The sequence below is a fragment of the Elephantulus edwardii genome, unplaced genomic scaffold (assembly GCF_000299155.1).
Source record: "Elephantulus edwardii isolate Elephantulus edwardi_28Jun2011 unplaced genomic scaffold, EleEdw1.0 scaffold00080, whole genome shotgun sequence".
Taxonomy (NCBI): Eukaryota; Metazoa; Chordata; class Mammalia; order Macroscelidea; family Macroscelididae; genus Elephantulus; species Elephantulus edwardii.
Window position 1 is genome coordinate 12,865,542 of NW_006399830.1, and position 10,676 is coordinate 12,876,217.

The 10,676-nt window shown below is 56.0% G+C and overlaps 1 protein-coding gene across 1 annotated transcript; it reads right to left on the minus strand.

Annotated features, from left to right (window-relative positions):
* Positions 1-4,904: 4,904 nt before the first annotated feature.
* ORAI2 (ORAI calcium release-activated calcium modulator 2) lies at positions 4,905-10,237 on the minus strand. Its single transcript, XM_006889703.1, has 2 exons — positions 10,007-10,237; positions 4,905-5,444 (listed from the first exon to the last, which is right to left on the minus strand). Exons 1-2 carry the CDS (start codon positions 10,229-10,231, stop codon positions 4,905-4,907), a joined length of 765 nt encoding a protein of 254 aa, XP_006889765.1. The 5' UTR covers positions 10,232-10,237.
* Positions 10,238-10,676: the final 439 nt, after the last annotated feature.

A 10,676-nucleotide genomic window follows, 5' to 3' on the forward strand; every position in this document is an offset into this window, starting at 1 on the left:
TGACCACTTCTGTTTAGCTAATTTAATTTTTCATAGTTTTCACAGAGGGATAATTTATGCTTAAGGAATTTTGGTACCTCTTACAACTCTTTGGTCCGTTTTTTTTTTTTTAAATGTTTCATGCATATACTGTCAAATCAGATCCGACTGGTACAGGAGGAGATTTCCCCGCCTCCAGCAGAGCATCTGGTGGATTTGAACCATGGACCTCTGGGATTGCAGTGCGGTCCGTTTCTTTAATGAGGTTTCTCAGTACTCCCTTCACCCGGAGCACGCTGGGCTGGAGGAGGGCTGGGTGGAAGATGTTACCGTTCTCCCAGACTTCAGACTTAAACTGCCTGACCCCTGGAGTGGCATGCAGTGAGGACAGAAACACTTAAATGCTACAGTGAAAAAAAAGGTGCTCCTCAGCTCAGGGGCCGTGCCCGCTCTCGTCTTGTTGCTGTTGTATGTGGTGCTGGTCTGTGGCAGTGGGCGGCCCCTGTGTACCTGTGATCAGTTGAGGATCGGGCTGAGGGTAGGGGCTGGTGTCTGTGAGGCCCGCCCTCTCTGGAGCCGCAGCTGGGACTCCAAACCGTCATGTCCTGGGAGCCAAGCTTAGTGGGAGGCAGCCCATCAGAGTCACGTCAGTGTCAAGGGTGGGCCTGGTCTTCAACAGACACACTCAGTGGCCAGAGGGGCCCTGCCTGCTGAGCTGTTCACCTGCTGAGCTTAGAGAACTGAGAAGGATTAGAGAAAGCTCTCAGGTTTCAGGCGTCTGCGAGGTAGGGTAGGAAGTGACCTCGCAGATAGGTCACTCAGAGCGTGAGGGTGCGGGGACAGCCTCTCTCCCCTCTCTGGTCACCAGGCAGGGCCAAGGCTCGCCGTCTTGGCCCAGTGGGCGTTCAAGTGAAAGCCTGTTGTGAGCAGCCGGCAGCCTCCAGACCACTCATGGAAGGCCATCCCACAGGCTGGGTGGGCCTTTGGGTGACTCTGCCGCTGTGGCGAGCCTCTACCAGGGGACCCTGCCCCCCCGAGCCCGCCCTAGGAGAGGCATGCTAAGGCTTGGGAGACCCTGTGATAAAACAGCTTTCCCAGTACACAGACACTTAGACCATTGGTAACCCCAGAGTCTATCCTTGAAGCCACTCTACAAAGACCAGCAGGCTATATGTGACTTGCCATCTTCCACTGTGACACTGCCCCAAGCGAGGACAGTCACAGCCCAGCCCGGAAGGGGTTGTGTGGTCGCAGGCCTGGACACCGCTGCCAGTCACGGTTCCTGGGAGCCCAGACACAGCACAGCCCCGTGGTGGTGAGCAGGTGACACTGGCCTTTTACCGCTGTTACTTCCAGTGGCCCTTCACGCATTCGCTCAGCAAATGTCATGTAAGCACTGGGCCCATTGTGTGCAGACTAGCGTGTCAGGTCTCATGGTCCTACGATCTCGAGTGACGGAGGGAGTGCAGGCCTGTGACGACACGAGGGGCCTGCCCTAGGGAGTGTCCCCCGCACCGGTCAGAGGCCACTCGAGGTTCAGTGGTATGAGCGTGACTTGCTCTGAGGGTTGAGGCAGCCAGTGCAGGAAAGCCCCTCTGGTGGTAACTGAGCATGGAGCCCCCTCAGTTTGTTCCTGCCTAGACCTGGGGACCATGTCCCACAATAACTAGTGGGGCCCCTGGCAAGTGACCAGAGTTGGAAAGGGCATTTAGGTTCTGAGCGGGCTGGCAAGGAGTCTGAGCCCACCCAGGGTGCTGAGAACCCACCACTCACCCTGCCAGGGGGTTCAGGTCAAGGTACAAGAGTCCTCAGGGGTCTGCTGGGCACATGGTAACGGGGTCCCTCAGAGGCTCACTGGACTCTGCGGAAATGTCACCAGTGACTCACCCTGCTCGAGAAGGAAGGTGGTGGTGAAGGTCTTTTTCTCTTTAAGGAAATTGCAGCCCCCACCTTGTGTGTTCTCTTGATGAGGGGCTCAATTGAGAACAGAGCCCAGTGGGCTACTGTACCCCAAACCTTCATGCCAGTCATGACCCTAGAAGTCCCCTTTTTCATGGCAGAACACAGGAGACGCCGGTGACTGTGCCTTGAGGACCCAGGAGCCTCCAGATTGAAGCACCAGGAAGCTATAATCAGGGGCAGTGGGACTTCTTCCTGAGAAGGTGGCCTCTGCTCCTGGCTGTGAGAGGGAAAGTGTCCTGCGGCCTGGCCGCGCCACATGACCTGAACCCCTGGTAGACCCTCCCTCCGGGGCTGTGGGAGATAAGCACCCTGAGCGCTGCAGACAGGCTCTGGTGGGGCTCAGCCGCCCACCAGGAGGGACAGCACTCCATCGAGAGCGGGGGGGGCTTTAATGGCTTCCATTTATTCAATTCCATCCAGGGCAGTTGTTTCAAAATCACACATAGGAATGCGCACCGTGATGCCCATGCATAAATGGGTGATTGCAAAGCCAGGAAGACCGCTCTGCAGGTGACCCTCGGCCCTCTCGGGCTGGGGTGGTCTAGCTTCGACAGACCTTTCTAAGAAGCCGCTAAAGTACATTCTGCCGTCACAGTTCCTGAAATGGAAACACGGATGTTCTGAAGCTTCCAGTCTGGTATGACATGGTGAGCGTGTTCCAGTCGGGCAGGACTCGGCGCGCACATGAAGGCTCTGCCCAGAGGAGCGAGGACAGGCCCGGTGGCTCCAGGGCGGCCGCTCCACACCCTTCTGCTCAGTGAAGCCTCCTCCAGACGCCAGGCCCACTCCCTCCACTCCCCACGCCGCCCAGCCAGCTGTTTCCACACCCCCAACAAGGCCCCAGAGTGATCCTAGGGTTGTCCCTCCTGCCTGCCGGTCCCCATTCTCACAGCCATCTCTGTTCCCAGAATTGTATCCGTCCTGGGTCCCAGGGAGAGAACAAGTGGGAGCCAGGAGACTCTCCGGTATTAATCACTGAGAAATTACGATCTGCTCTCCACCTCCAGGTCAGAGTATGAGACACACAGTGTGTGGCATCTTCCCTTATCCGTGTGGCACCACCAGCTGGTCCACCTTACCTGACCCTGATGCTCCCAGGACAAATGCCCTGCACACAGACAAGTGGTCCCCAAGCAGGAGCTAGGGGCTTTCCCAAGTTGGGGGTGGTGAGTGGCCCAGGGAGGCCCAGAATGACAGCCCAGCAGAGGCCCAGGCCAGAGAGAGGGGCTGCCACTCGTGTGCAAGCTGAGGACCCAGCAAAGCAGCACTGAGGGCCTCCCACAGGACTCAGTGGCTGTGTGGGGTGCCATTCAATCTCACTGGAGGCTTTTTGCAGAGCAAACACTTACTAGACCACAGGTGCCCCTTCTCTAAGGCTCCTGGGAAGGACAGACATGCAGCCAAGACTAAGCAGGTCCCAACAGATGCCAGAGGATGCAGACACACCCGGCTGGGGACAGACGCGAGGCTCCTTTCTGGACCAGACAAGGGCATGGCCGGCAGACGTCATCATGTACATGGAGCCCAGCACACCTCCCCTCCCCCAGGGGCACTCACTGGTGTCAGGGTCTGTGTTCCCACAGCCTCACCCACCCCATCTCCATCCCAGGCTAGGAGGCAATGACATCTCTACTGAGATAGTGTCACCAGATGTGACCAGAGCATGGTGATGTCCCATGCCCACTTACAGAAGACAAGGAATCCCTCCCCAGGTTCTTAGCATGGTAAACACGAGCTTTAAAAGCCAAATGGGGCCGCCATGTGTAAGCTGGTACTGCAGCTGTGTGCATGGCAGCCACAGGGGACAGGCCCAGCAGACCCCACCCTGGGCCCAGCAGACCCCCTCAGGGCACAGCAGTGTAAACATGAGAGGCTGGGGCCACAGGAAGGGGGCTGGGGGTGGGGCTGCCTTCCCTGCGGAGGAGCTCTGGGTCATTATAAGGAGGCCCCTGACTCCACTACCCACAGGCCTGGCAAAAGGGTGCAGTTTGGACAGGAAGTCACCTAGGTACTCACTCTCCTAGACAAAGCGGGTAAGTAAGGGATGGTCAGGCCCACTGCCAACTCTGAAGCGAGGACCAGGCAGGGCCAGCCAACACGTGCTCAGAGGCCACTCTGTGGTGAGAGATGGCGGGGGGGGGGTGCCTCTAGATTTGGGGTTCCACCCCCACCCTGATGGTCACATCGTCTCCAGGATAGGGAGAGGGGAGGGCTCTGAACCGGGTGGGCTTCAGACCACCTCACTGAGCCTGACCTCCTCCACCTTGGCCAGGCCACACCAGGACGCACGCACCCTGTCCTGCCAAGCCTGGTACCTTGCTCACGTCCACCACAGGCCGCTGAGTGCACACACACCTGGGCTCCTGCCCATGCTCCACAAGCAAGGTGGGATGGGCACTGAGCCCAGGTGGGTGTGCACCCACCCACCACACCTCATTCCTGTCTACTGAGAGGGCCTGGCATCACCGGACATGCTACCAGCAGCACATGAGGCTCACACTGCACCCTCTGGCTCCTGGTCTCCAAGATCATCCTTGACTACTGGGTGCAGCTTGGGGCCCTTCCAGGGACGGAGTGGATGGGCACGGGCCGAGCACACTAGGGCCTGCCCACAACGCCCACCCCAGCCCTGCAGACCCCTCTCAGCTGCCCTTCCCTCTCTTACGCAAGCACCTGGATCATATCTACCCCAGCCAAACACCCAGAGTCAAAGGATCAGCCTTCCTCTCTGCCTCCTGTGCACCTAACAACACAGTCTCTTGTTTAAGGATTTCGGAGGGGGAGTTGCCCGGAATGCAACAGCACTGGGACAAGAGTAGAACTTTGGTCTCGAACAATCTGGCAGTGTCTATGCGGCCTTGCTGACAGTCGGCATTCTGGAACCCCTCCCCCCCCAGGTCTGCAGGCTCGGGCCGGCGTGGCTGCTCTGTGGCTGGTGCCTGGGCCCCGCGGCCCCCGCACCCTCACACCACCTGCAGGCTTCGCTCATGCCCGTCCAGCTGCACCTTGAGCTTGTGCAGCTCCTCGATCTCCCGGTTGTGCCGCTCGGTCTTGTGCCGCACCAGCGAGCGGTAGAAGTGGATGGTGAAGACCACGAAGATGAGGCCCACGGGCACCATGATGATGGTGGACACCAGGGCGGCCTGCCAGCCGGTGTGACCACCGGGGCCCGGCAGGTGGCCGGTCTGGGGCCGCGAGTCCACAGGCAGAAACTTGATCCAGCAGAGCAGCACCACCTCGGCCAGGAAAAGCAGGATGCCCAGCACGGTGGAGAAGCCCCAGGCCAGCTCGATGTAGGGGTGCATGCGCTCGTGGGGCGATTCGCTGATGGAGTTGAGGTTGTGGATGTTGCTCACCGCCTCCACGTTGGGCAGGATGCACGTGCTGATGAGCAGGGCAAACAGGTGCACGGCCACCAGCACGGTGGTGCAGGCGCTGAAGGCGATGAGCAGCGGCCGCGGGTACTGGTACTGCGTCTCCAGCTGCACCTCCACCATGGCCACCTGCAGGGCAGAGCAGGGCTGTCCTCAGGGGGCCGGGTGGACACACGTGCTGCCACACGCATGCAGTCACAAAAGGGAACAGAGGGCCGATGCACATCATGACGGCGGAGGGCGGCTCACACGGACCACGTGGTGATCAGCTGAGCACAGAGCCTCACCTCCAGGCCAGGAGTGTGACCCAAGTGGGGACACTGGTGAGGATGGGAAGTTGGGGGGGCACCCACAATCATAGGGTACTTATAAGACAATGCTACCCAGGGATGGACAGAGGACCAGTGGACCAAGCCCTCCCTATAGACACGGGGTGCTGAGGCCGGAAGAAACAACAGCATTTCCCATGGCTATCAAAGAGCCCTGGTCCAGTGGGTCATGTGTTGAGCCGCTAACTGAAAGGTTGGCGGTTCAAATCCACTGCCAATTCCATGGCAGAAGATGAGCAGATTCCTCCTGGAAAGATCGATGTGAAGGGGGTGGGGGAGTGTGTGTGAGAGAGAGGAGAAGAGAAGGGAAAGGAAGAGAGGAGAGCGGAGGTTGGAAGTTGCTAGATTTTGTTATAACCCTTTTAGCAGGGCTTTTTTTTTTAATTTTTGTGTGAGTGTACCGTCAAATCATATCTGACTGGTACAGGAGGAGAATGTTCCTCCTTTTCCCGGCAGAGAATCTGGTGGATTCGAACCGTGTGCCTCTGGGATTGTAGTTGCAGGTCCTTGCCACTAGGCCACCAGAGCTCCCCCAGCAGGGCTAACTTTTAAAACCATGTGCATATATTGCCCTTTACTTTTTAGAAAAACAGAGAAGGGGGGAAAACTTAAGGAACAGCTCCCCTTCCCAGCTCACTGCTCTTGCCGTCCAGACCCTAGCACTGTGGACTGCCAGGTGGAGGGTTCAGTCCAGGCCTTTGCAAGGACACCAGGGCTCACTCTCAAAGGTGCACCTAGGACCTTCTAGGCACCCAAAGATAAGAAGCCCAAGCCATTAAGGAGGCAAGCAGCAGGGGGTGAGACCTGGGAAGAGCAAAGCTGGTACTTTCATTCTACATCTGAGCAACCTTTTTTTAAAAAAAAATCTACAAGAAAGATGACACAGGTGAGCTCTCATGGCCTAGTGGCAAGAAGCTGCATTGAAATCCCACAGGTACATGGTTCAAATCCACCAGATGCTCTGCTGGAGAAGAAGGGACAATCTCGTACTAGTCAGATCCGATTTGATGGTACACACACACAAAATAATAATAATAAAAAGAAAGATGACACAATTTCTTCTAGCAACGACCTTCACTTTGATGAAGATGAACAAAACATTTGGTAGATAAAAAGGGTGGGCCACAAGCTGAACAGCATCAGGGCTGATTATTGCTGGGGTCATGTTGAAAAGTATCCAAAGAGACAAGAGCCACGGGCTGAGGCGTGGTCCTTTCTCAGTGCTTGTGATCTGGGATAAGCTCTGGTCTCCACAGAGGCTATGAGCTGGGGCAGGGAGGCTGGAACTACAAGGGAATGTTGCAGGCAGCACAGAGTCCCGGGGTAAGAGGCAGGGATGAGTACAAAGCCAGGGCCGCGCTGCCAGGAAAGTGGCACTGTCCCTGCTCACAGGGAGAGAGGCCAAAAGGCCATCGTCAAGTGTCGTGTTTATGCAGAGACTACAAGGACGCCTCAGATCACTGGCTCTACGTTAGGAGAAGGATAAACATGAAGAAATAAACTTCCCGTCAGGCGTAAATGTTTGTGGCTGGACAAAGGAGTAGCTTCGTGGCTCTAATTAGAGGGAGCACTAAAGGCCACTGCAGAATTGTGCACCGTGGGATTTTCAGGGGCTGATTTTTCAGAGTAGATCACCAGACCTCTCATTCGTAGTACCTCCAGGTGGACCTGAACCATGGACCTTTCACTCAGCAGCCGAGCACATTCACTGCACTCCCAGGGGACTCCCAACAGTTTGGTTCCAGCAAAAGGCCTGTTTTTGTTTTCCACACTCCTCTCCAGCCCCTGCCTGCTGGGCTTCGGCCGAGGCACCGTCTCCGGCCCCTGCCCACTGGGCTTCGGCTGAGACACTATCTAAGGCTTCACAACTGTCACTTCAGCCTCTGCCCTGCGCTGCTCTACCCTCTAGACCGTTTATCAACAAATTCAGCTGAGAGGGGATAAGGCTGCCCCTCCTGCTGGGCGCTGGGGTGAGGCTGCAGCACGTGGGAGGTGGGGCAGCCTTCTGAGAGGGCACCCTTTGTCAGGGGCCCAGGCACCGTGTGACCTGCAAAATGCCCCCCCCCGAAGCCCATGGGCACAGAGGCTGGGCAGAGGAGACACTCACAGACGCTGAAGCAGTGAACCGTTAGAACGTCTGACGCTGCCAAGTCAAGGACAGATCTCAAGGGGCACCTGCGACCCAGGACTCCACCCCAGGGTCTACTCATTCCAATCTCATTTGAAGATCATTTCTGGCCTTGGAGACTTCCATAGCTTCACAATTCCTTCTCTAGTTGCTCCGTAACTTCATTTCCAGGGTTGTTCCGAACTGTCATTGGTGACCGGGATGCCTTTGACCGGGGTGAGCACGTTGTTGTAGCATGTGGGCTAGAAAAATGGTGCCGCTTTCCTGAGTGTGGGAGTGCAGCTATATGGAAGATTTGGGGTCTTTTTTAAAAAAGATTTTATTATTTTGTGTGTGTGTGTGTGTGTACCGTCAAATCGGATCTGACTGGTACAGGAGGAGATTGTCCCTCCTTCTGCGGCAGAGCATCTGGTGGATTCGAACCGTGCACCTCTGGGATTGCAGTGCAGCTTCTTGCCACTAGGCCACCAGAGCTCCCAATATTTGGGGCCTTTAAGCGACAGTGGCAGACAGGAAGTGACCTGACTCGAGCCTCACACAGGAAGGAAATCTTGCTGCGTTACGCCATGCAACGCTTCTCAGGGCTGGTTTTCCAAAGTGTAGAGGGGGAAAAAAACCAGCCAAACCAGAAGAATTTAACACTGTAAATCTGTGGTGAGGAAAGCAAACTAAGATTTTTCATAGTGACATCTAAACCTCTCACACACAGTCCTTAAGATTGTTGTTGTTGTTGTTGTGAGATGCCATCGAGGCAAGTATGACCCATAGGGACCCTGTGAACAACAGCTCTGAACCCTGCACTCTGCTGTGCCGCCCTCATCATCTCTGACACACTTGAGCCCATTGCTGTGGTCTCTGTGTCAATCTATCTGGTTGAGGGTCTTCCTCTCTCTCCCTGTCCCTCTATCTTTCCAAACATAAAGTTCTTTCCCAAGGTACAGCCTCTCCTAGCAACATGCCCAAAGTATGGGAGATGAAGCTTCCTCATCTTTGCCTCCAAGGAGCACTCTGGCTGCACCTTCTCTAAGACATATTAAGATGTTCTTTTGGCAGCCCATGGGATACAGACTTTAGATTAAGCTTGAGAAAACACTTTATTATAATGTGATAAAGTCATGGGGAGAGAAGCATTAACTACCGCCAAAATGGTGCCACAGAATGATCCAGACTTCTGTATTTATGTTAACACACACACACACACACACACTCCCAAGCCCTCAAGATCTACGCAGGCCTTTGCTTAGACTACGGACAGAAACACTGTCCTTCCTTCCAGTTTGATGGCCTCTGCCTCACTTGGCATGTCGGCTCCGCCCCCGTGAGTCAAGCATCTCATTTCCCAAGGGTGCCCACTCAGATGACCCAGCAGCCCCTGCTTATGGGAGTGACCACTTTGGCTCACTCCACAGTCTCTGCACCACTAGTCTGACAACTGAGAGTCTGCCTACAGAGAGACAAATTCTTTTTCCCTGCCAGACCTCCGAGCATATGACAGAAAAAAATGGTGGCCCGGTGGCGTGACCCAGGCACATCCATTCTCACTCTAAATAACCACAGCCTCATCCATCGGGGCTGTGGAATAGGAGGGAGGTGTCCACAGCTCTCTCTGCCTGACACGGCTTTTGTCCTGAAAAGTCCCGGCCCCTTACTGTCAGGCAAAACTTAAACACACACCAATCAACCCCATAGTTCCAGCTCAACTCCTTGATTTCCACATTCCTGGGTGCTGTCCAAGATGGGGTGGCCATGGGCACCCTTGTCCAGGAAGCACAGTATATAAAAGCTGTTTCGTTAACACAGCCAAGGTCCTTGATGCTGAGGACACTGTGCTTGGAAATGCAGAGGGCCAGTGAAAAGAAGGCGTCTTCATCAAGACGGCCATGATTTTAAGATTCAAGACCAGGTTATGCTTCGTTCTGCTACAGAGACATGAGTGGGAACCAATCAAACAGCACCTAACAACAGTAACATCATCCTAGAAGAAGCCCTCCTGGTACAGTAACTAAGCACTTGATTGCTAAATCAAAGCTCAGCGGTTCAAACCCAGTCACTGGGCCGGCAAGAGCAGGGCCATCCCTGGACTGCCGGCCATTCCTCACTTGGACAGAGCCACCTCTTGGAGGAGCTGAGGTGGGCATTCCTAATGGTCAATCCTGGCTGTTGGGGGCTCAGAAAGCAAGCTGGGAGGTTTTAAAGGATCCTGACTGGTAAACATCGCGCGGGACTGCACTCACCATGGCGAAGCCCGAGAGGAGGGCGGAGGTCCGGCTGGAGGCCTTCAGCTTGGCCCTGCTCAGGTACAGCTTCCTCCAGGACAGGGCCTGCACCGAGTGGTGGTTGGACGTGACCAGTTCCAGGTAGCTGCGGCGGACCCAGTCCCGGTAATCCATGCCCTTGTGGCCCGGTTCGGAGCAGGCGGGGGTGGCGGGGGCCACGGGCACGTTGAGCTCGGTACTCATGGTGGGAGCCAGGCTTGCGGTGTTACAGGGACACACTCTGGCATCCTACTGTTCAGTGACCTGGAAGAGGCAGGAGCCAAGCCCATGTCACCTTCCACTGGGGTGCTGCCAATATCCACGCTCTGCACAAGCGTGGGGTCCCCCCACAGAATCTGGGGATCATGTGGGGGAGAGGGAGGTCAGCACACATCTCCAGATATGCTGCACTCAAAGGTGCTGCCTCCGCAAAGCCGCCCACGGTCCCCAACCCCCCAGTTCTCAGCCCCTCGGTTCCCAGTCCCCTGCCACTGACCTCCTGTCCCCAGCCTCTTGGCTCCATATGCTCAGAAAGGCTCCGAATCACATGTGGCTCCTTGGCTTCTCATGCCCTTACTCACTGCCGCTGAGTCACAACCGACTCAGAGCTGACTCGCCATTGCGCTTCCGAGGCTGTAAACTGCACCAA